Raw genomic sequence first — 25,250 nt, forward strand, 5'->3', positions numbered from 1 at the left:
GAGATGGGCAACGGCGCGTGGAAGGAGAGAAGGGAGGGCCTGGAGGAGAAGAGCTGCGAGGGAGGGGCGGCTCGCGCCTGAGCGCCAGAGGTGGCGCCTTCAGCCCGGGACAATCTGCGCACGGGCGGAGGCGTTAACCAACCTGGCAACAGGGCTTCCCCCCGGGAGCTGCGAGCGCGGGGCCCGACCCGCGAGCGCCCTTTGGCGCCGCAGCATCCTGGCTGTGCCAGGCGAAGGTGGGGATGGGAGGGTTGAGGGAAGGGAGGGCCAGCGCCACCGGTTCCTAGCTTTCCAATTTATGGGCAGCAGGGATGTGAAAGTTAATGATTCTTTGTTTCTTCTTACCACCCCAGACACAAGGTTCACAAAGTGTGGAGTGACAATCGCCAAAGCAGAACTCCGAAATTTTCCCAGAAGGTTCTAGTCGGGAAATAAAAGGGCCTTCTCAGGCCAGCCTCCAAATTACAGAAACGGCCCTCAAATCTGAACATTCTGGATTTGGGGGTATGGCTTTTATTTGGTCTCTCATTCTTGCCTACTGTCAAGAACTCTCCGCTCTGTACCTGAGCCTTGCCAACTTCCCCGGAAATGGTGCCTAAACATTTTATTAATTATTTATTATGTATACAACATTCTGCCTCTATATACACCTGCATGCCAGAAAGAGGGCACCAGATCTCATTACAAATGGTTGTGAGCCACCATGTGGTTGCTGGGAATTGAACTCAGGACCTCTGGAAGAGCAACCAGTGTTCTTAATCACTGAGCCATCTCTCCAGCCCCTGCCTAAACATTTTTTAAGGGGGAAAAAAAAAGCAATGCTGAGGCAGGAGGACTGCCATAAGTTCAAACTTACTCAAGAGTTCTTGGGCAACATACTGTTTCATAGGCCAACCTGAGCTAAAAGACTGCCTCAGGAAAAAAAGAAAAGGGGGGGGGTGACATTTACTTCGGTTTCTGAAAATCCCTACTGTGGACATTTCCAAATCCCCTAAAACCCTGGTGGACTCAGCTGGCTGTCCTAGCGTTTGGCTGTCCTCTTTACAGCTGGTTTCTCCCTGCAGTTACACAGATCTCTCTTCAAGTCAGCCCCCTCTCTCCCTGAAAGAAGCATCTTCCAGATTTTGAGTCTACTACAAAGAGACCTCTCTCAGAATGGAGCATCTTTGGGTGAGGGGACCTTTTCCAGGACCACCCAGATCAATGTAAACAAGCATCAGAAATAGAAACCTGCTGGCCACCTTGCTCTTGCCTTACATCTAATAACACAAGGGAAGGACCTTTGTTTTGTTTTGTTTTGTTTTGTATTTTGAGACAGGGTTTCTCTGTGTCTTTTCGGAGCTTGTCCTGGGAACTCGCTCTGGCCTGGAACTCAGAGATCCGCCTGTCTCTGCCTCCCGAGTGGCAGGATTAAAGGCGTGCACCACCACCGTGGGAAGGACCTTTTATTTGCACCCATTAGCTGAATTAAGAACCAAGATATTCCCAAGAGGGGTGCATAATGGTGAGTGAATTTTAAAATATCTTTTTATGGGAACTGAAATGAGGTGTGTGTCTGAGATGAAGGGTTGGGGGGGGCAGGGAGCAAACACTGGCTTTGGTGTGAAAATACACAAGGATGGAGGTTAGACCCCACCAGACCAGATCTGCCTTTAAGAAAAGCAGCAGTAACACCTACCCCAGCAGAGTTGGGAAGAGAAGTTGCTTTATGTATGCCCAGTGGCTAGTGCTTAGACAAATTAGGGTTTTGTGCATGTGTGTGTGTGTGTGTGGTGGGGGGGTGGTTTTCTTTTGGTTGTTTGCTTTTGTTCTGGGTCCCCCCCTCTCCCCACTCCCCGGAAAGGGTTCTTTGTGTAACAGCCCTGGCTGTCCTGAAACTCGTACTGTAGACCAGGCTGGTCTCGAACTCACAGAGATCCGCCTGCCTCTGCCTCCCGAGTGTTCCTGGCTCTGCTCCCTAGTTCTGGAAAATTTAGGAGACAACATGGATATGTCAGAAGCAATTGGACTGTTAGATGTTAGTGAAGCTAACAACCCCCAAAGTGGCTTCTTTCCATGAAGCGCCAGACCCTAAGGGCCTCCTTGTCTCACCTGAGGACCCTGATGGATGGGTAAGAGTCAGACAGGTGGCTGGATCCTCACCCCCCTCTGTACCATCACACAACAGTTGTTCCACTCCCAAGGAGACTGCTCTACCCAGAGGAGCGAGCGGCCTGAAGCCCATGCAAGTAAAGGACCCAGCTTCCAGAGAGCTATCGGGGAGGAGTGCAGAGGCTCTACAATTTGGGGCCTTGCATTTTATTCATCAGACATTGACTTATTCTAAATGCAGAGGTGCAAACTGGGATTTCTTACCCAACACATAAGTTTTCAATCATACAAAAAAAAAATAACCCTCCACAACACATGAACCATATGTTCACCCTGATTAGGTTTTGTTTTGTTTTCCTGTATAAGCTCTCCCAACACTGTGCAGACTACCACTGCCACTGCTTGAGGCTTCTCTGTGCCAGGGGTGGGGCGTATGTGATCATCTCAGCATAGCGACACTCTACCCCTAAGCAAGGGTGCACTTATCCCATTTTTAGAAGTGGCTCAAGGTGGTCTCCTGGCAAATTGGCTTCAAGGCTGCTCACTTAATCACTATCCTCCCCACCCCCACTGCAGGAACAATATTTAAACCTAACCCCAAGATCCACTGAAGCTGATGAATTTGCTGCAGGTGGCAGAGCTGAGGATCAGGGCCTCCGGGTGATTACAGAGCCCCAGCAGCCCAGGAAGCTTCCCACTTCCCAACCAAGTATCCCATCCGTAAAGTGGGTCCTGTAGCAAGGCTAGAAGACAACAGTGTTGCCTTGCTGAGCCGAGGAGCACTAATGAGGTACCCACCACAGAAAGGGGGCTTTAGAAGAATTCCCGAAAACAAACAGGAGAAGCTTAGCAAGGAGGCTAAGGATAAGACTCATGGGTCAGGTACTCTAAGTCCTGGGTCCTAACATCTGGAAAGTGGAAGACGACTGGCTGCTTCAATCGCATTGTCAAAGAGTGAAATAAACGCTAAACACACAGTATACGTTGCAAGTAAGTCACTATATTCTTTATTACTGTCACGTCATTGTTCACCTGGGCTCATGCAGCAGTGTCAGCTGAACCATGCGTGTAACTGCAGAGGAGATGGCCCAGGCTGCAACAGCTATAGGATTGTGCAAAAAAGTTTCTTTTCCAACATCTCTTGGGAGTGCACCGGGGGTGTCTCTTGCTCTACCCCACTGCTAGCATGCCTACCTGGTCCCCGAAGCTTCCCAGACCCACATCAGTAGGCGGCAGGCACTGCCTTTCTGGACAAAAGGGACTACTACAATGACTTCCAACTCTGTCTCACACTCCTTGGGCCACTGGTGTGGGGGAGGGAGACTCAGCCTCCAGGCTGGAGGGGGTTAAGATAGAGACAGGCAAACTTGACTTGTCTGATTACTGGAACAGTGGCTTCTAAAATCTTGCTAGATTGTTTTCACAGAGCTGCTAACTACAGAGTAAAATATTGGGAGTGAGGACAGACTCTGAAATTGGTGACCACCTTGACTGACCCCATAACAGCAGCATATAGACAAGCCAGGACTGTCACCCCGCCCTTGGGTACCGCAAAATAAATAACAATCTGTTACTGTACACTATTTACAGGCAGGAATCCTGAGCTTCTCTTTGGATTAATACTGCACACTCTCCTGCAGGCACAGAGCCAGGGCCCGGGAATACAAGAAACTCAAGGGTGTGCTTTTCCTTCTAACTCTGGGGCAGGCTGCACTTCTCCCAGATCCGGGGAGGCAGTATGTGAGTCAGGGAGGTACTGTTGATGGACACCAGCATCTGCAGCTTGCCCAGACAGTCCTGCAGTGCGGCCTCCGGGTGCTCGCCCAGGCGAAGGTCCAGCGGATGAGGGAGCTGCAGCATGCGATCAGCCAGCGCCAGGCAGCAGATGGCCAGAAGCGAAGGTGTGTAGTTGGTGAAAGCGTAGTCAGCCAGGCTCAGCTCCGCCACTCCCCGAGCCAGGGTTTGAGCCTCCAGGGCTCCGGTGACCTCAACCTGCCCCGCCTCCACGCGAACCTGAGTGAAGTGCTCCAGGAAGAAGTTGATGGTGGGTGCGCCCAAGCTGAAGCGCAGCTTGTGTAACACGATGCATTCAAGGTTGCACAGCTGCTGCCGGGAGAAAACGCCACCGCACAGGGCCAGGAGCTGTTTCACGCGAGGTGGGTGCACCTCTACCTGCAACAGAGTGCACTCTAGGTTCCGGCCTGGAGGTTTCCTGGACCCCAAGCGCGCCCCACCTTAAATCAGGGAGAAAACTGGGACTTGAACCTCCAGGCAGCCTCACCTTTAAGCCACGCATGGCTGCTTTTGGTACAGCTTCTCTAGCTCCAATCCAACTTCAAAAAAGTGTGTGTGTGTGTGAGAGAGAGACAGACAGACAGAGAGAGAGAGAGAGAGAGAGAGAGAGAGAGAGAGAGAGAGAGAGAGAGAGAGAGAGAGACAGAGAGAGAGACAGAGAGAATCAAAATGAAAAAGCCATGTTTTCCAGAGACTTAGAAATGCCACAAAGTTTTGTGTGAGAGGCCTTCGAGGTCTGAAAGGACTGGTTATTTTACTCCGCGTGAAAATATACCAAGTTAAGGCTATGGCGTATAAAGACCTGCGAGCATCTGCCTAGATGAGTCCAGCCACCCAACCCTGAACCATGCACGACTGGAGAGGTTGCCTCCAAACACATCCCACCCTACGCCTGGTGGAGATACCTGCTTGCAAGCGATGAGCAGACAGGTGACCCCGAGCAGCTGGAAGCAGTCTGCAGCTACTGGGGTGGTAAGGAGGAAACGGTCCAGAGTGTTCACCGTCAGGCACAGCGACTCGAATGAGAGGCCGAATTGGCGGTGGACTGGCAGGAGCCAGCTGAGCAGTTTACAGCGGGATTGTGCGGTCACCTGCCAGGAGGGAGAAAGGAAGTGTGCTGCAGCAAGGGACCAATATAATTCAGGGAGCTTCCCCGAATGGAGGTAGAGAGGAAAAGGCTAAATGCCCTGAAAAATGGAAAACACGTGGAGTGCGGGCCTGGCTGAGTCTCGGAACGCGTGGGCTCGAGCTCAGTACTGTACGGAGGGCATGTATCAGGGGTGGGGGAAGGGTCCATTTGTAGATGTGCAAACAAACTTAGGAGTTAGGGCGCTAACCTAGAAACTTTCGGACTTTTCCGCACTCTAATAAACTCCTCTACCCCCTGGAACTAATGCATAGACTTCAGCTACTCACACCCCCCACTTTTCTCCATCTAGAGAGTGAGGTCAGTGGCCCAATGCCCTAAGATCCCCATTGCTCCTATCCTATTGATGACAGAAAATGGGCTGCAACAACTGGGGCGCTGCGAAGGGAGACAGCAGCAAAGGAGAAAGCGAGCCGAGAGATGTGAAGCGCTATGGCCGGGGTCTGGCTTTGTCAACCGCCTCACTTGTGGCTGTCGCGCCAGCGACTCCCGCGGATGGAAAAGGCTCTCCTGTGCCTTGCGAAAATCGTAGCAGCTCTGACCGTAGTCTCTGAAGGTCTGGAGATCTAGAGCGGTCAAGGGCTGGGTAGGACTGAGTAAGGAGCTGCAGTCCCGCGCCGCAGACGCCACAGGGCTGTCCGCGCCGTCCGAGCTAGAGCTGGGGGACTCGAAAAGGTCACAGACGCCGGAGTCTCCCGGGAGCGAACACGCGTTCAGCGGCCGCAGTGGCTCCTTCCTCCGGAGGCGCGGGCGTCTGCTCTTCTTCACTGGGGCGCGGAGGTTCTGATGGTTGTCCCGCCTTCCGGCTGCCGCAGCGGGGCTGGCCGGGCTGGCAGGACAAGGCGTCACCATGATACAATCGGGTAGACGCGCTGGCGTCCTCAACGCCCGGCTACGGCGGGCCTTGAACGCCAGTGCGAGGAGTGGTAGTAAGATCCGGTCCTGCTGCTAACGCAGCTCTAAGTACCCGGCCTGAGCCTTCCCTCCACCACTCCCCCCGGCCTCTCACTGGCTGAGCCCTGAGCGGTCCCCGAGCCGCGCTTTCCCCGAGGCGGAGCCACTCCCCTCGCGTGCCCGCAACGCGCGGCTACAGCGGGGGCACAGGGGGGCAGGAGGCGTTGCAACTCGCGCCTCGCACCCGCCTTCAGCTGCGGCTCCGCGCGCGTCTCGCGTCACCCTGGCAACCGCAGCCCGGGTCCTGAGGCCAGCTGCGCGCGCTGAGTGAAAGAGCTTGAAGACCACGGCCCACCCAGGTGAGCGATTCAGGAACAAAGGGAAAAGCTGCTCCCAGGAGACAGGAAAGGGACTGGGCCGCTTTTTGTCCTCGGTTAAATCGTCTGGCCTGGTGTGATCATCTTCTATGCCGACCTTCACCAAGATTGGTCAGCATCTGAACTCCCTACCAAGATCGGGCTAGGACTGTGAACTCGTTTACGTCTATTTTATTTCATTCCCACTGGTATCGGGCAGCAGAGCTTTGACCTATTATTACTCGCATCTGCTAAGTATGTACGTGGGAGCCCGGCCAGCCAGCCAGGTATTTATGATCCAACAACATAAAAAAAAATGCCTCAAACGATCGCACAGGTCCACTGCCCTTTGGATACCCAGTTATGCACTTTTCATCCCAAACCAAATAAGCCGAGGCGGTAGCCGTTTAAGAACGTAACGTCGCAGGTGGCGCTTCTGTCGAATTGTTCACAGCGTGTTCTGGTTTAGGTCATTAGCTTCTAACCGTCTGCCTTTCCAGGCTGAGCCTGGCTCCTGGGGGAGGGTGGACGAGAAACAAAAGAATGCAGAGCTGGGGGCGGGGCGCACAGGCAGGACAGAGAGAATGCGACACCTCCAGGCCCAACTGGTTTACTCGGGTCCTAACCCAGCTTAGAGTCCTTCACTACTCTTGAATCCTAAAGAGAGAGTGTCTGTAACACTTTAGGAACAGGGACCCTGGGGCACAAAGGGCTTCTAACGGACTGACTGTGCTCATTTCCTAGATGCAAGACACCTAGATAAACTCAGCCAGAGCGTCACAGACGCACGCCGACGGATGAGGCTGTTAGGTGCCATGAAATCTGCCCACTTAACCATCCTCATTTACTCCAAAGAGAGATGAAAAGTCTTTGTAGTCTACGTGTAAATTCTGCCCCCTAGAAACCCGGCAGAGAAGAAGGTGAGAGAAAAAGGCTGGATTTCAGGCTCTCACCACTGTTTCTGTTCTCTAAAATCCCGAAGGAGCTTTTGTGCTCCGGGTTTAAATCGCAGCACCTGTGGCGCTGAGAATCACCTGAGAAGGGTTTTCAACTCGCGAGTGCCTGGGTTTCTGACTCCTCTCAGGCGGTTGGTGGCTAACATTATGGGAAGATCAACTGACTCCACAGAAAAGGGGTCATATATCAAACCTCTTCCAAGATGAGTTTTCTGGGCGAGGGGAAGGATCAGGACCTTTGATTCTGCCTACTGGTCCAGCTGGAAAGAGCACAAAGCAAACTTGTAGGGGCCAAATGTTCCTATTTAATGGTCATGCTCAGCAAGGCGTTACTTGGCCTCTATTTCCTTGTCTGTAAAAGGATATTATTACTTGCCTCGAGGGTCAAGTAAAGTCGATCTAAAATCTTGAAAGTCCTTTTGGAATGTAAAACACTGGGGGGCATCTTGAAGATGATCCTGAGGAGTCGACAACGTCATTTATTATGCTGGAGGTAAATTGAAGACTCACCCATCTAAGAGTGGGTGTGAGCCTCTGAGGGCCCCCTGCTGAAAATACTTTGTTTTCCAAGGGTTTAGTCTGTACTTAGAATGGCTCCCTACAGATGTTGCCTGAGTTTCGGCGTTTGTGGAAAGCGCACTGTGCCCGTGCTGTGTCTAACACAGGGAGGCTCATTAGGACTTTACAGAGCTGAAGTTCTGTTCGGATACAGAGCCATTTGTCATATGCATCCAATGTGATAAGGGTAGTAACTGAGGATCCTCTGGTTTTTAAAGTTGCTGGAGAGGGGGAAAGCCCCCAAGATAGCCACTTAAATTCAAAGGTCAGATAAACAACAAATGCATTTTTCGCAAGTATGTCCCAAATATTGTATGAAACATAACTATAAGAGAAATACATTTTCCTGAGATTCAAATACTACTTGGAGCACTATACTGTAACAATAGGATATTCTTTACCTGATAGTCAGACTCAATGGGGCGTCCTGATAGTTGGAGGACTTGCTTGGGTGACATGATACTTCATGGCAAAATCAGCCTCACTGTTCTGGAAAGGGAAACCAAACACTGATGGTTAAACCAAGGTCAGGAGGAAGGTGAAGTAACCCTTGATTAAGGATTACTCTGAGGCTGTAGCTGCAGCTCAGGGTGCAAAATTTGCCTCGAGTGTGTGATGCCCTAGGTTTACTCTCCAAAATTGAAAAAATAAGGAGAGAAAGGACCAAATTAGGTTTGGTAATTCATGGAAGAAATTATTTGTAGAGAATGAGAGTAGAGATAAGAGATTCCAACTATATTTTGGAAATAGATTAAGGGGTTTCATGTTAGAGGCTTGGGGAAACCAAGGAGGATTCTGAGTTTGACCTATGCACCCAAGTGAGTGGGTGGTGTTTAAAGCAATACAACCTCCAAGAGTCTGGGTAAGGTAAAAAAGAACGTGGGAGTTTCCAGCCACGTGTTTTAGCTCAAACTCAGCCAGGACCAAAGCATTAAAGGACACAATATTAAACACACACACACACACGTAGTAGCCTTTAGTTCTCAATTGTTGCTTAGTTTAAAAAACAAACAAACAAACAAAACCCCCAAGATTTGACTGAATTAACTGATTATAGACCCAGTACACAGCTTCGCGGTGCTTCATGGAATTTGACAGAACCCTGAAAAGAGGTTTTCTGTTTTGGAGTACCACGCCAGCCATGAAGAGTCTTTCCACACTAGGAAGGCTTTGTCATTTGTTTAGTGCCAACAGAAACCTCGCTTCTAACAGATTTAGCTTGGATGTAACTGCTCCATCTGAGAGCCGCATCAAAGCTTGGTCTTAATAATAATAATAGAGGATGAAAACTGAAAGACCAGAGAAGCAGAACAGCCACTAGTTCTTCTACAAAATCCTCAGAACCAAGGGGGCAAGATCCTATCAAAATAGTCTGAATCCCGAGCTCCTGTTTCCTTCCGCCTTTTATAGTCCTCTCTCCACCCAGCCACATCACTTCCCATCTCCATCTCCCTAGTGCTGGGATTAAAGGTGTGAGCCACCACCTCTTGGCTCTGTTCCTCTTTTAGACTGATTCAATCTTGTGTGGCCCAGGGTGGCCTTGAACTCACAGAGATCTGTCTGCCCTCTGTCTCCCTAGTGTTGGGTTTAAAGGTGTGCGTCACCACTGCCTGGCCTCTATGGCTAACTAGTGAGGCTAGCTCCACACTGTGATCTTCAGGCAAGCTTTATTTGTTAAAGCACGAACAAAATATCACTACACATACCTTTAATTCCATCATTTGGGAACTTGGGAGGCAGGGGCAGGTGAAACTCTGAGTTCAAGGCCAGCCTGGTCTACAAATTGAATACCAGGACAGCTAGGACTGTTACACAGAGAAACCCAGTCTCGAAAAATCAAAAAAAAAAGGGGGGGGGGTTCATTTTGGAGGATTAGACCAAATGATCAAATAGTATTTAAACATGTATTTAAGTTTCAGATGGTTTAATTTTAATTTTAGGTGGTTTAATTTAAGCTGAAAAGAATAAAGGAGTGAAAAAGAGGAGTCTTTTGAGATTCTTTTTTTTAATGATTCTGAGTGCTCTTTCTGTGTGTACTTTATGCCAGAAGAGGGCATCAGGCAGAAGAGAACATCAGATCCCACTATAGATGGTTGTGAGCCATCTTGTAGTCTCTGGGAATTGAATTCAGGACTCCAGAAGAGCAGCCAGTGCTCTTAACCACTGAGCCATCTCTCCAGCCCTAATAGATGAATCTTAAGTTGTCCCCCAAATCCTCACTGAACAAGGGACACTGGAGCACAGACTTGAAAGAGATAGAAGATGAAGCATGTGTGTTTTAGGCGGAAAGAACATTTCAGGTAGAGGCAGCATAAACAACAGCCAGGAGACAGGAGCTCGTCTGGAGGAGAGTAACGGGTAGGAGAAACGGAAGATACAAACACAGAGATTCTGACAAGAGGTGTCCGGGTTTTGAAAATAAAATATATTATCACAATTAATTTTGTATGTTTTCTTTTATTAATGTGATTTCCAGATGTTTTAAAATTACATAGATGGAGGACAGTGAGCTAGCTCAGTGAATAAAAGGCCTGACCCAAAGCCTGGGTTCAGAGCCTGGAACGCACATGAAGATAGGAGGAGAGAACCAACTACACAAAATCGTCCTTCACCGTTCATATGCACACACCATGGAGTTGAAGAATAGTTAGTTATAGTTTTCCTTAGTTATGATAAAGATAAAATAGATGTAAATATTGTAATTTTTACTTGATAACTGTTTTGTTATATGTAATTTTGCTGTGTTAAAGTTAGAGCCTTCCCTTTTTTTGTTGTTTAAACAGAAAAAGGGGAAATGATGGAGGAAGGTCATTGGTTAATTATAATAAAGAAACTGCTTGGCCCTCATAGGTTAAAACATAGGTGGGTGGAGTACACAGAACAGAATGCTGGGAGGAAGAGGAAGTGAGGTAAGATGCCTCAGACAGACGTTATGCTTCTTCTCTCTGGGCCAGATGTGATGAAGCAAGCCGCCAGGTCAGACATGCTGAATCTTTCCCGGTAAGTGCACCTAGTGGTGCTACACAGAATATTAGAAATGGGTTAGATCAATATGTAAGAGCTAGCCAATAAGAGGCTGGAACTAATGGGCCAAGCAGTGTTTAAAAGAATACAGTTTGTGTGTTGTTATTTCGGGTAAAGCTAGCCAGTGGCAGGAGCTGGGTGGCCGAATGCAACCCTCAGCTCCTACAACACAGATGAGAGCAGATGGTCTTGGACCAGTGTGGGGTTGGAGTGGTGGTGAGAGGTGGATAGAGTGCAGACAGATTTTGACTACGTGCCGACAGGATTTGTGTAAAGCTGTAGGGTGCGAGCAGAGGCTTATCCCAAGTTCCCTAGCCCTAGAAGCTGAAAAAATGGCCCTGTCATAAAATGGCAAAGACTCAAAGGGGAAGTTTGTATGAGGATGAGGATTTTGTATGAACCTGTTAGTCTGGAGATGTCTGTCAAGAACCCGCATGAGGAAGATGAACAGGTATTTGAAGTTGTGGGCTTATGAATGATGTTGGGGGCCTGGAGAGATGGCTCAGTGGTTAAGAGCACTTAACTGTTCTTCCAGAGGTCCTGAGTTTAATTCCCAGTAACTATATAATGGCTCACAACTGTCTGTAATGGGATCAGATTCCTTCTTCTGGTGTGCGTGAAGACAACACTCATATACATAAAATACATGAATATATATATTTAAAAAAAAGAATGAGGGTGGGACTGGGAAGAGACTTTATCTGCCTCAGTCTTTCTGGATGTAGTTGTAGATGGGACATGCAAAACAACATCCCTACATACTCTAAGATCTGTTGTTCTACCTTCTGAATATTTCTGCCCTGGACTGTCACTTTGGTATTACACTCTCCTCATTGTAACAAATGATTTGGTCCAATTCCAGGGCTTTTCATTTGCCCTATGAAAGGTCTAATTTGTTTGTTTATCTCTCTGGAACTGGAGTCTAATGCATTTTTTAAAGACTTATTTATTTACTATGTAGATAGTTTCTGTCTGCGTGTTTGCCTGCACACAAGAAAAGGGCATCGGATCTTATTATAGATGGTTGTGAGCCACCATGTGGTTGCTGGGAATTGAATTTAGGTCCTCTGGAAGAACAGTCAGTGCTCTTAGCCTCAGCCGTCTCTCCAGCCCGGCCCAATGCATTTTCCCCAGGTTGGAACTTCAGTCTAAGACAAAGCTCCATTTCCTCTTCCCCTAGCTCAAAGGTTGGGATGAAAGCAGGAACAGTGCATTTACCTAGGTTCCTTCTTTTGTCAAACAAAGCCAGTGAGTTGCCACCAGACTTAGACAACTTTGTCGGGCGCTTGGGAAATCTTTACACTGAGTTTGATGTCACTGAAAATTATATTTACTTATGAATCTTTTCTTTTACCATGCTTAAGCTCCAAAACTGAGTGGTATTTAAAGTGCTTGAAGTCAGACAAGTTTTGCTGGTATTTGGTAAACAAAGGGCAGGGATTTTTTTTTCAGGCCATTTTCTACACGAGATGTTTGACTTTTACGTCTCAATGTCCACCTGGGGAAAAGGCTATCTTTCTGTTACCACCTTCCTGGTGTCTTGACAATCCCCAGTTCAGGAAGGGTTCAGTACACACGCTCAAGTGCGTTGCTTCCCTCCGTGCGTAAACGTGTTCTTTCTCCCACCCACCTGAGGCAAACTGTCAGGCACAAGCAGTACCAAACAATGGCTCTATGCATTGCTTCCAAGTTAAAGTGCTTGAGTTCAAAGCCCAGCTGCAGCCACCAGCTGTGACCCTGGGGCACATTACACAGCCTTGTTCTTCTGTTTCCTTAGCTGTTGAAAACAGGGCATGGCAGCAGTAAGAGAGCCCCTGAGGCTATCATGAGGATTAAATCGGATGTCATCTCTAATGTCCTGTTCAGCAGGATCTGAGCCTGCCTCGATTATTTAACTAAAGTATATATGTATATGTCTTTTTGCCAGCAAGGATGGCTGAGGAAAATACTTCTTTTTCAGGTTTGGATGTGTGTGTTTTCTTCCGGTACCTTCTTGTGGTAGATAATCAACTGAGCATGCCGGGAAGGATTGTTCTTGGTTGGAAGACTTGGAGTGGCAAACCACCCTAAATCTGGTCCATGTCTTCTGGTGGCAGCCCACATAAGAGGACAGAAAAAGGAATCTTTCATGTTTGCCAGCTTGTTCTCGTCCTCACTGGCAAGTTCATCCATCCTGTTCCCTGAGGCATTCCTTCACTGGTGTTTGACCCACCTCTTCAGGATTCTGTCATAGAACCAGCAGCCTTCTAGGACTTTCCTGAAACTCCAGCACCAGATTGGATGGCTGCAGTCTTGTCAACTAAAACCACCACCAGATCCTCTGCCTCCCAGGAGGGGACAGTCACTGTTGGGCCACTTGGACCACAGCTACACACACACACACACACACACACACACACACACACAAATGCATACACATAAACACATACACATATCTACACATACAAATACATAAATACATGCACACACAAACTTTAGGTGCCTAATCCCCTTTGGCCATTTAATTGCCTTTGACAGAGCCATCACTGAAAATGACCACACTGGGAGTTTGGGAGGAGACAAATGCAAGTCATAGGAAATAAAGAGAATAAAATAGTGGCTTTGGGTGTGAGACTGGCTTTGCTTTTGCTTTGGCATTTAGGGTTTTGGCATTGCTCACGTAGGATGGTTATACAAAGACAAGACACAAGGACTGTGGCACTGGGGATACCATGGGTGGGGTTGCAGTACCAATGGTCAGAAGCAGCAGAGTGGAAAGGGAGCACCTGAGCAAGGACGTCTAGTGGGAGGTGACCAGGTGGTCAACTATAGGAACAGTATCTGTCAGAGAAATTGCACAGTGCAAAATTCCTGAGGCCTGATGAATGGAAGTCACTGTGGCTGGAGCAGGAAAGAGGAGGGGAGCAACTGGCAGCTAGGAAGGCAGTGGAGTCAGATCACATAGGACATCAGCAGCGTCTGCTGTGTCCTTCGGCTTATTAGGTAGACCTCATTGCAACCTTTAGTTGTTGCCTCATTCAGATGAGCTAGAAACGGGTTCTTTTTAGGTTTGAGAACAAGATCAGGTGGACTTAAAAGTTAGCTTCCCACAACTACTAAATGCAATCTGCAGGAGTCAAATCCAAGTCCGTGATTCCAGTGTGCTGTTCGCCCTCTGTGCCATTCTATCCTCTTAAATGCTGAAAGAGGGTCATAAAGAGAAAAGGAACTCGTGGAATAAGTTGCTTTATTGTGTCCCCCTTCTAAACTGACTGTCTTGGGTGTTTTCTACACTGTTATTATTGTGGGCATGTGTAGGACGCCCAAGAGTGTTAACACACACATGCAGGTCAGAGGACAACTTTGTGGAGCCTTCTCTCCTGCTACCTCTGTTGAGTTCTGGCGGTTGAATTGGGATTGTCAGGCTGGTGGAAAAGCACCTTTACCCTCTCAGTTATCTTGCGGGGCCTGGTTTGTCTTTTGAAATAGGTCTGGCTATGCTGCCATGATCCCTCTAGGTTCCTGCTCTGTTTGTTTGAGTTCCTGTCCTGACTTCCCTCTGTGATAGACTCTGATGTGGAAGTTCCTCCTCAAGTTGCTTTTGGGTATGGTGTTTTCTCATAGCAACAGAAACCCTTACTAAGAAGTAGGACAAAACTCTAAACTTATTCTCCAAATGTCAGGGGCTGCTACCGGATGAGATGGTTACACAGGGAATCAAAGCAGTTAAGTTTCAGAGAGCAGACGCTGGCCTTGTGACACAAAGATGCACAAAATATGAATGATACCAAAGAGTTTATTGTAAATGTCATGGCAAATACACCAAGCATCATCGTCATTACAAAGGAACTAGAAAAGTCCGTGTTGAAAGTATGTGCTTCTCTCCTGCCATCTTCAGGTTCATGGCTAGTACCAAAATTTTCAGTAACCAAATACTTAATGGGACGGACGATCTTCACATAATTTTAGGACTGTATCTTCATCTTAACTTTAAAAGAAGTTAACCATGGATTTCAGCATCAATTATTCTCTGTCTTTATCAATTCTGTAATGATCTGTAGAATCTTGTCATCTGAGGGAATGGAAAAATAAAACACCTATGAAAAAAATCTAACACTTGCCAATTTTGCAATGTACATATGTATAAATAAGAGGTGTACTTCATTACAAGCTTTCTTAAATTAGACTACAAGCCAAGATGAATAATGTACACTATGATACCAGAGATGTCATTTTTTTGTTAGTGATTATTAAGGTTATCTTATGCCTACTTCAAAAAGCTAACATTTTGTAGAAAGAAGTTAGTATTTGATTATTTATAGGCAAAGGCCCCAAATAATGAGATATAAGTAGTTTTTTTTTTGTTCCTATTTTTCCTTTTTGAAACAAGGTCTTACTAGTTTGTAGCCCGTACTGGGCTGGAACTCATGATGTCCCTCTGCCTCAATTTTCCCAGTGCTGGGATTAAAGATGTGCGCCACCAAGCCCAGGCAGTTATTTCTATAATGAACTAGTTCTTTAGATATTCCACCCAGAAATTCCTCATATCTCCCTCCCCCACCCCGAGCTGAAATACACTGAAGGTATTACTGATTCTCCCTGTTTTGCAGTGGGGGATTTTTACCAAACAGTCAAAGGTGGCAATGATTTTACTCTCTCCAGGCTTAGACCAAGGAAACAAAAATCCTAAGAGGGAAATGCTCCCAGAGAGGTGTCAATGGGGAAGTGACAAGCTTATCAACTGACAAACAGAGAGGTGACATTATTTGCTAAGGAGGCTTTATTAACAGCCACTCTTGTTTAAACAGCTCTGGAATCCTGACTTCCTGTGATTCTCATAGCAGCAGGGGTGCCGGACTGGCATTCTACATTTATATGAGGTCCCAATGTTCCTGGTCTCAGTGGTCGCCATGAGACTCTGACCTGGGCCTATGGCCTGCCTCCCAGGTGCTCGGGAGCTAGAGTGGTATTAAAGAAAAAATAACGTAGAACTGGGAGCGGGAGAGGAGGCTCCTTGTTGGAAGTGAACAATGTTGAGCAGGGAAGAAAGCACAAGAGGAACTTGAGACACTTCTTTTAGAATGTGAGGCCCCGTCACAGCTTTTCCTCACAGGGAAGTCATAAAGAAAAGTCCTAACTCATCACCCTCATTCCCAATAAGCACCGAACGTGCGCACAGATAATTCTTACATTATTAAAGCAAAAGCCTAACTTCAGTGCCTATGACACAATGCCAGGGAAGACTAGAGCATCAACTAGAATTGCTAGTTCTACACTCTAAGCAAGAGAAAACCACTGACTTACAGAAACCACAGCTATCAAGGAGCATGTTAAATTAGAGCCTGAAGATGCAAACAATAGATCCTACTTTGGGACAGCCTAGGCAGGGTTACTACAATAATCATCTGCATTTCAAAGGGCAATGGTAGGAGGGGGAAGTGTCAGCAGAAATTACACATCACAAGTCTGCAGAGAAATCAGAGTGCCTGGGACGGGGCTCTGAGCCTGGCATCATTTGTCAGCTTTAGGAGAACGGTGGAGATTTGTCAAGCTAGGGGAGTACTGCAGCATGCCCCCTAAACCAAGTGTTGATTTCAGACTTGTGTTGACGGCTAATGCACTGATACCAACTCCTAACTGTATGTGTGAGAAGCGCATGGCAGAGGAAACAATGAGTACCAAAATTTGTTTTTCTTTGTGAAATGGACAGTTTAGAAGTATCAGGAGTAAAGATTTTAAGAGAATAAGCTATATGAGCTGAATAGAATTTAGCATAAGTAGACTTTATTAAATTAAAATTTTATTAATATTACATCAAAAACATGGCTTCAGTGTGCTCCAGGGTACTCCAGTGTTAAATCATAATTTCTAGAATCAATCTCTCAGGTTCTTAAAAAGTTCTAAAACAATTTAATGTTATTATCTGTCTATATCTATACCCAAATATATTTTCTTCTCAATATATACTGTGTATATGTCTTCTTTTACCTGTATCACAATAAAACACTTACTTTCGAGAGACATCTTTGGATTTTCAAGTTTTTTTCTTAGAACAGAATCAATGAGAATTCTCAGCTGCTTAAAAATAACAGCGATCTTTACTGGGGCCTGTGGAGAGACGCCACGTTGGACAATGTTAATCAGGACATGGGCATGTGTCTAGATAGGCCAATGCAAGCATAAGTACCTGATAATTCCATTGACTCCGGGCACCAGGATTTACCATAAAATGCAATGGGAAAAGCATGCCCAAATCAGCCAGGCTACACTGGGAGCTCAGTGCATGGCCTCTTGCTTGTCTAGAGTCTGCTATCTCCTGCCACAATACAGCAACTTATTCCAGGAATTCTTAGTTTCTCTTTATGTAAGACTCTAGGACTGGGAGGAATGGGGGAAGTGGAGAGTGGTTTGAAACAGGGTAAGCCTGGCTGGCCAGGAGTTCACTATGTAGACCCGGCTGGTTCTTGAACTTAGAGATCTTTCTGCCTCTGCCTCTGCCTCCCGAGTGCTGGGATTAAAGGTGTGAGCTACCACACCTGCTCAGAGGAAACGTTTATAATTGTTTTATTGAGGTAAAATATATAAATCATAAAAATGTACTTATTTTAAGTACTTAATGTCAATGATTTTTGGTAAATCTGTAGTTTTTTACCAATATCAGTACAACCAATTTTTAGAGCATCTCTACCACTCCAGCTTCCAGGCATGAACCAAACATTTTTTTCTTAAAACTGCACAATTCAGTCCTCTGGCTCTAGACACACAGCTGTAATAACAGGATGTGTGAGAGTTACTTTACACCTGTCAATGTGGAGGGGCGAGTGGGGCTTACCTCCATAAATAAGCACAGATTGACTTACTTTATCCAGAGAACTCTGCATGTGTTAAAAACTGTGAATCTGTTCGGCTTTTGTATAGAAGGACCAAAAAAATGTGGAATAAGCCTGAGTTTGGGGAATCAACAACCAACTAACCCACAGACTCTAGAAAGGTTGATTTCTCCCTATGCCTTCATTGTTTCAAAATGAAGCTATCTTTTGGGATAATCAATGTAAAATTGGTGTCAATATACCTTGCATCAGCAATTATAATGATTATCAATAAACATGTTCTGTGATAGTAACATGATTTTCAGAGCTAAAGATTTAAAACTGTACATTTAAGGTAAGATGAGGTTTTCTGCTGTGAACCACACAGGAAAGTATTATGCAAGCTTCAGTAAAAACTTTAAATCTACCCCAATGACACTGGAATTGGAACGTTTTCACGTAATCAGTAAAGTCACGTGGATGGATACCTGGAAATAGATCCAGCCGTCCACAGAGAGAAGCCGCTCGCGGTGTTGGACTTCTATGTCGCCTCCAAAAAGCAAGACTGGAAAAGGAGTTATAAGGGTGGTTTCCCTCAGATAGACTCTGGCATACCTCACCTACAAAGACAAAGGGAAACACGTCATAGTCTAAAGATATAAGAACTCATCTAGTTATTTTTCATGTATGTATTTTCTTTGCAAATTTAATAGAAAATTGTATACATTTATACAACCATATTCCTCTACCCAACACCCCCTTATTTAGGAATGGAGCACACATCTTTTTCTTTCTGAGTCAACCACTTGTACTGAAACACTCTGAGAACAGACAGATTATTAACCAAAGTCCTGCTGCTATGACGGACTATATTCTACGTAGGAGTGATGACAGCCAGGGGAGAAATTTTACTATCTGTCTCTTATTTACTGAGATATATTTGGGGTTTTTTTGTTTGTTTTTTGTTTTGTTTTGCTTTTTCTTGATAAACTGCATCTGGATTTCAAATGTGAACAAAAATAACAGTTCTACTTGAGAAAAACCACCAGGACAAGTGAACTTGTTATAAGGACATTCTAGAACAGCATACAGGGTTTGAGAATGAGTAGCTTACCTTCTCCTGGTACAAGAGCCACCCGTAAGTTTGTAAGTCTCGGTTTACTGAGGACGGGTGGACTTGTGCTTTGCCTTGGGCTGTCTCCACCATGCAAGCCAGTTTTTCTGTGACATCTACTGACTTTGTACACATTATCTTCCCCACATTGTCATACAGGCCCGCAGCCAGGACAGCTTTCAGAAGGGCAATATCTTGAAAAGAGAGTGTCTGTGAGGTTCTCTTTCCTTCCCAGCTCGTAGAAGATGAAAATCCTGCGGCCTTAACCAACTTCATGAGTTCCTGCTTCACATCCTAGATTTTATGTTAAAATGAGACACAATCTTAATTATTAAAGTAGAGAAATTACCAAACAACTTTGAAATATATAGTACTGTTTCCTATAAAATAGGATACCAAAGTATCATTTAATTGACCACAGCCCAAAACTTGAGTGGAGAGCAAAGGTTCTGGGGGGTGAAGGGTTAGAAGTCAGCTGTTCTTTGATGGAATTTATGTCATAAAATATAAGTCTGTGAGAACAAAGGACATAGCATGGGTCTGACTATATTTTCATTCACATCGACTTAAATATAATCCTCCTTTAAACATTTATCTTGTTTTTAGTCAGTGGGGATAGGATTAGGAAGAATTACAGGGAATCCTGATAGTTGAAAACAAGCTGCTTCTCTACTTGTCTCCGGAAATTTCTTCCGAAAGATCTTGGAGTTTACTGAAGTTTTCTCAAGGCAACTTCATCACTTAATAAAACTGCAGCTTAAAATACTTTGCCCCTTGACGAGTGCAAATCAGCAGAGCCACCCGGGGAGGGCAGGGCTGCCCCAAGCTCAGGCTACAGGAGCCACAGGTGGCATTTACACTGGGATTCCTTCAGGTTTGGTTTAGAGCTTAGACTCCAGGGGAGGAAAGGCAGCTGCTGTGACCATGGGGCTGAATCCCTGAAGCTCAGGGCCCAGAGACAAGGCTGGAGGAGGAAGTTTGTGGGAGGCGATCTGGAGGTTGAGGACAATAAAAGGAGAAAAGGAGAAAGGAGTAATTTGAAGAAATGGTCACCTGTGAGCCAATTATCTGGGGTGTCCACATACTGAATCTGCCAGCTCAGAAGTGCCTACTTCCAGAATTCAAGAAACCCCACAGACTTAGGGGACATATCAACCAAATGTGATGAGTAAATCTTGTGTGGATCATGATTTGAACTAGCTATGACAAAATTATGAGATGACGAGGGGTATTCAAATGCTATAATTTGATGATATGGGTTGTTTGTCTTAAAGGTGTGATGTCAAAGAAAAAATGAGTCCTATACTGTAGATATACATAATAATCTAGTATCTGTATTTACTTAAAAAGTAGTCGACAGGGCAGATAGTAAGGGGAATATAAATAAAACAATATTGACCACATGATGCCAATTAATGGACATGGAAAAAATGGGAGAACTGAAGTTCATGATAGTATTTACTTTTTTATATTTCTGAAATTTCCTATGATTAAGGAAAATAACAATTGAGTACCAGAGTTGAGAAGAACTGTGGATAATACCCTTTGAGTCATTTATTTAAACAACCCTCCTGAAAAACGAAGAAATAAAAAGTTGACTATCCTATTCCCAAGCTAGTGTTATTTCCACGAACCATGCCATCTCTTTATAAAAACCATTTCCCGAATACGTAGTCACTGCTAAGAGCAGTATTAAGAGTTACCTCCAGTGTCAACAGCGACGTCCTATTGAGGAAATTCCTCTGGCAGTACGTGATTTCAGAACGGTAGCCTCCTTCTTGCTGTGCTCTCTTCCACCTAGATAAACGTGTCAATAGATAAAGGCCACCGAGGCTCCATCCAAGCTCTTTTTCAGAGTTACCACAAGTAAGGTTTAACAAAATTACAATCCGTTATGAAGAGGGGTCTTGTTTACTGTAGCAGCTGCCATTTTCAATTGCAGTATTTTTTAAGCATAACAGAAATTATAAAATTGACTCGAATTTGAGACATATGCATATATAATAACAACTATGTTCTTTTTTTTTTTTTTTGGCTTTTCAAGACAGAATTTCTTTAGCTGTCCTTGAGCTCACTCTGTAAACTCAGAGACCTGCCTGCCTTTGCCTCCCAAGTGCTGGGATTAAAGGCACGAATCACCACCGCCGGCCAAATATGTTCTTCTTAAATGAGTCTTTATCATAATTATATCTTGACAGATTAAAAGTACGAAGAACAAATTTAACTGTTGAAAGCATACTTTTAATGACAAAGATACATTTTTAAACAGGTCGACCATCTCCAACCTTTGGCTTACTGATAGCAACAAGTTATTTCTTTACCCTAGATAGGCGTTGTAGATCGTGAGGTGGTCTGAATCGGCCACAGCCAAAGATGACTTTGCAAGGTCTGCTTCATCTTTCCGACCAATGGGTGTGATAAAAGGAGACTTCTCCGTCATAACTGCCGCTAGTGTTGCCTGCCCATAAATATATTGATCACTAAAGAAGTTGTTAAAAATAAACCCGAAAACAGTCACAATCAAGCCATTCATTTCTTATTTTCAATGCATTTAACACTGCTAACTTATAATTTCATAACAATTTTATAACTTTAGCTTAGCTCCTTTCATGGAACTCAGAAAACCTATTTCTTTATCCTTAGGACACCTCTGTGATTTAAGGAAGTACAGTACCAGAATCAGGGAGAAAACTGAAAATGTGTCCAAGTGATTATAGTCTGCTAGTTAGTCATAGGCAATCTCAGAACTATAGCTTAGTCCTTAGACTTCTAGTTTTCATTGGCTACAATGCCTTTCACAAATGAGGAGAACCTTCACCAAATGCTGAGTATGGTCCCACATGCTGGGTTTCTCAGCTGCCCTAAAGTGGGAAATAAACTACTGTTGGTTAGAAATGAACACCACCACCAAGTTTTGGCTGCTGTTATGGCTCAGTGCTTACCTAACAAGCATGAGGCCCTGGGGTCAGTTGTCACATTATTTTAAGAAATGTGTAAGGGGACTATACAACCATCCACTTGTTACAAGTTCTCAGACAAACTATAATAGCAAATGGTGCTTTTTGAATTTAGCAAGTTCCTGACACCACCCTACTCCCTCCCCAGAACCCGGAGATCCTGCCTTGTCATTACTGCTGGGGGACTGAACCCACTGCCACGTGAACATTCGGCAAGTTCTGTGTCTCTGAGCCACACCCTAGCCCCACATTTACTTCTAACACTGGAGAAAAAGAGGCCAAGGGTAAGGAGCCTTGTTTTCTCGATCTGTGCTCAAAGTCACCACTTGATAAAGAAAGCACCATAAGACCACACACCCAGAGAATCAGATAAATGGACAGAGCTCATTTCTGAAATCAATTGAGAAAATAGACTCTTGAGAATTTTTGGCTTAGAAATAATTCAAATAAAGGAAGTTTTCCATTCTATTAAAGTCTATGGTGTCAATAAGTTTCTATAAATTATTACATATTCAATTAAATAAATGTTTCAGGTGGGGGCTACATGACGGCAACAACCTAGGCAAGCCAAACTCACACAACAGTGTTTTTCTTTTCTTTCTTTTTGTTTTTTTCAAGATGTAGTCTCACTATGTAGACCAGGCTGGCTGCGAAGTCATACAGATCTGCCTATCTCTGCCTCCCAAGTGCTAGGATTAAAGGTGTGCTCCACTACACCCAGCTATAGCATTTTTCTATATGTAAGTAAATGGAGAAATAGATTTTTAAGCTTATTATTATAAAAAGTTAAATATATTTAAAAATTCTCATCAGATATTCAAGTCGTCTAGGTTTTAATGATTGTGTTTTGTTAAGAAATTAGGGAGGCTGGAGAAATGGCTCAGCAGTTAAGAGCACTGGCTGTTCTTCCAGAGGACCCTGGTTCAATTCCCAGCAACCACATGGCAGCTCACACACAACTGTCTTTAACTACAGTTCCAGGGGATCTGACACCCTCACATAGACAAAACACCAATACACATAAAATAAAATAAAAAAAAAAAAAGAAACCAAAGTTTAAGCTGGGTAGTGGTGGCCTTTAATCTCAGAACTTAGGAGGCAGAGATACTTGTATCTCTAAGTTTGGGACCAGCCTGGTCTATGAAGTGAGTTCCAGAACAGCTAAGCTTACATAGAAAAACACTGTCTTGAAAAACAAACAAAAAAAGAAATCAACATTTAAACTTGTTTCCAATGCTTAATAATTTCCCCACCAAATGGCATGTGAAGTGAGGTTGTGGCAGTATTTTACTTACCACTGGTTCTAGACAGCCAAATATGGCTCCAAAAATGAGCATCTTGCCAATTTTGACATTGACAGGCAAGGCTGCAAGGTGCTGGCCCAGCGGAGTCAATTTGGGCTCATTCGGTTCACAGGCTCCAATTTTCCGGAGAACATTCATTGCATTGCTGATCACTTGAAGCTGAGGAGGATCTAAGGCTTTGGACAGAAAGTCTTCAGGAGAGCCGAGATCACATTTCTGCACATGAAAGAGACCAGGAGGATTCAGTGCCACCGGGCAATAACACTGGAACCAAAGTCTGAATTTATCAAAACTTGAGCAAAGAGGGTAAATGGGTAAGGCCATCCTAGGTGAGCCCAAAGGTGGAATCTCCCAGTTTATATATTTTAGTTTCTTCAGTACTGATTTTTATTGTTAAAATCCAAGAATCAAGAGTAACTTTCAGTCTAGGGAGTTATTGGCAGGTGGTCCCCCAGTCTCAGCAGGTCTGAAACAATGCCACAGACCCTTGGCAGACAACATGGCCCCCATGAGACCACTGCTCTCGATTACGAGGCTGTTTGAGTTACTTATACCTATGGCAGTGGTTCTCAGCCTTCCTAATGCTGTGCCCCTTTAATACAGTTCCTCATGTGGTGACTCCCAACCATAAAATTATTTCCATTGCTACTTCATAACTGTGATTTTGCTACTGTTAAGAACTGTAATGTAAATGTCTGTGTTTTCTGAAGGTTTTAGGTGGCTCCTGTGAAAGGGTCGTTCAACCCCCAGTGGGGTTATGACCTACAGGCTGAGAGCCACTGCCATATAAACTCTACAGTGCAGATATAATAACACTTGAAAATGTAAAGCAAATAATTGTTAAAAACATATAAGTCATCAGATTTCCCTAAGGAACAAAAACCTCATGTGGGGTGCTTTGGGATTACCATAATGTGAAGGCATAGTTCCTCCAGAGGCACACGCAAGATTTCAGGTACAGAATAGTCCAGAAAACCTTCAAATCTGAACAAAAGTGATACATCATGAGTAATGGCACCCACTGCCGATCCACGAGCTGTGAATGTCCAGCACTGTGCCTACCTTTCTCTCGTGTACAGCCGAAAACAGAAGCCATCCCGCACCCGCCCAGCTCTCCCTTGTCGTTGCAGGGCGCTAGCTTTACTGACAAAGGTCTCCACCAAGGAACTCATCTGACTGCTTTCATGGTACCTAAAGACACATTTGAGGAGACAGCATGTGGATTACTGACTTTCAGCAAAACCAGAAAGAGCTGGAAATGTCATCAAACTCATTACTATTGTGAACAAACATTTCGTTTTTAGGGGATTGGGGCTTGACACAGTGTCGCTTTATGTAGATCTGGCTGTCCTGGAACTCATTACATAGACTAGGCTGGCTTTGAACTCATGGAAATAACACCAGCTTCTTCCTCCTGAGAGCTGGGATTAAAGATGTACACCACCGTGCATGCTCAACAACACTTCTTAAGTCATATTTCCTGATTAAACATTTTTATCAAAGTGCTTATCCATACTGCCAAATGGAAAGCTTTGCTACAAAAAAAAATGGTTTAACTCATCTTTCCTCACATACCTACTAATCACACATCAAGGCGGAGCAGACAGCCAGCATCACAGTTTAAAGCACCAATCCCAAGAGAACATTTCCTCTAAAGATACATCATTTGTTTTAGAATTGATTTTCTATTACACAGCATCTTTTTCATATATTGCTGTAGTTTTCTGATACTGGGGATAGTATATAGACTACAATTGGTTAACAGTAGTCTCCACTGTTTATAGGGCACACACTACTCAGAGAGTAGTACCATTTTGTGGGAGTTTCCATTAAGGCACTGATAATGTTCTGGCTGTGATATGCAGCGTTTGCGATTGTGAAACTGTCATTTTCTTCACTAGTACACAAGGACCTGATTATTAGAAGTACTGTTTGGCTCAGATCAGAGATCTATGTCCAGTTCTCCAAAGTTCATGCTTCTATCACAACCCCATAAATAACTGCTGTAGGAATTCCGACCGCCAGTAGCCTTTAAGTTACCCACGCACTTGGGCGGGGCCTCATATACTATATATGCTGATGAAAAGTGTGCGTCTGCTCTCTCTGTTCTGGTTGTGGGATTCAGTTGCTGTTCCCCGTTAAAGCAGAGGATTGTGATCTGTGAGTCTACCCCTAAATAAATAACCTTCTATTATACTCAATTCTGAGCTAGTGTGGGATTTCTTTTAAGCATCCTTCTTCAAATAATGTTGTGTTCAACACTTTAT

The 25,250-nt window shown here is 44.9% G+C and overlaps 2 protein-coding genes across 3 annotated transcripts in view; both read right to left on the reverse strand.

Moving 5' to 3' along the window:
• Positions 1 to 3,783: 3,783 nt before the first annotated feature.
• On the reverse strand, positions 3,784 to 5,884 carry Ccno (cyclin O). The gene is made up of 3 exons (XM_075977824.1): positions 5,498 to 5,884; positions 4,791 to 4,976; positions 3,784 to 4,263 (listed from the first exon to the last, which is right to left on the reverse strand). The coding sequence occupies exons 1-3, from the start codon at positions 5,882 to 5,884 to the stop codon at positions 3,784 to 3,786; spliced, it is 1,053 nt and encodes a 350-aa protein (XP_075833939.1).
• Positions 5,885 to 14,577: 8,693 nt separating this feature from the next.
• The window catches only part of Dhx29 (DExH-box helicase 29), a 50,368-nt gene continuing 39,695 nt past the window's right edge, over positions 14,578 to 25,250 (reverse strand). For both annotated transcript variants that reach the window (XM_075976051.1, XM_075976052.1), the window contains exons 19-27: positions 24,046 to 24,174; positions 23,892 to 23,967; positions 22,975 to 23,199; positions 21,044 to 21,180; positions 20,426 to 20,519; positions 18,723 to 19,016; positions 18,097 to 18,228; positions 16,811 to 16,907; positions 14,578 to 14,871 (exon numbers count right to left, since the gene is read on the reverse strand). In XM_075976051.1, coding sequence (XP_075832166.1) covers positions 14,819 to 14,871; positions 16,811 to 16,907; positions 18,097 to 18,228; positions 18,723 to 19,016; positions 20,426 to 20,519; positions 21,044 to 21,180; positions 22,975 to 23,199; positions 23,892 to 23,967; positions 24,046 to 24,174 — 1,237 coding nt within the window. In that variant the 3' untranslated portion in view covers positions 14,578 to 14,818. The remainder of the gene's footprint in view (positions 14,872 to 16,810; positions 16,908 to 18,096; positions 18,229 to 18,722; positions 19,017 to 20,425; positions 20,520 to 21,043; positions 21,181 to 22,974; positions 23,200 to 23,891; positions 23,968 to 24,045; positions 24,175 to 25,250) is intronic.

Source organism: Microtus pennsylvanicus, chromosome 6, assembly GCF_037038515.1.
Source record: "Microtus pennsylvanicus isolate mMicPen1 chromosome 6, mMicPen1.hap1, whole genome shotgun sequence".
Taxonomy (NCBI): domain Eukaryota; kingdom Metazoa; phylum Chordata; class Mammalia; order Rodentia; family Cricetidae; genus Microtus; species Microtus pennsylvanicus.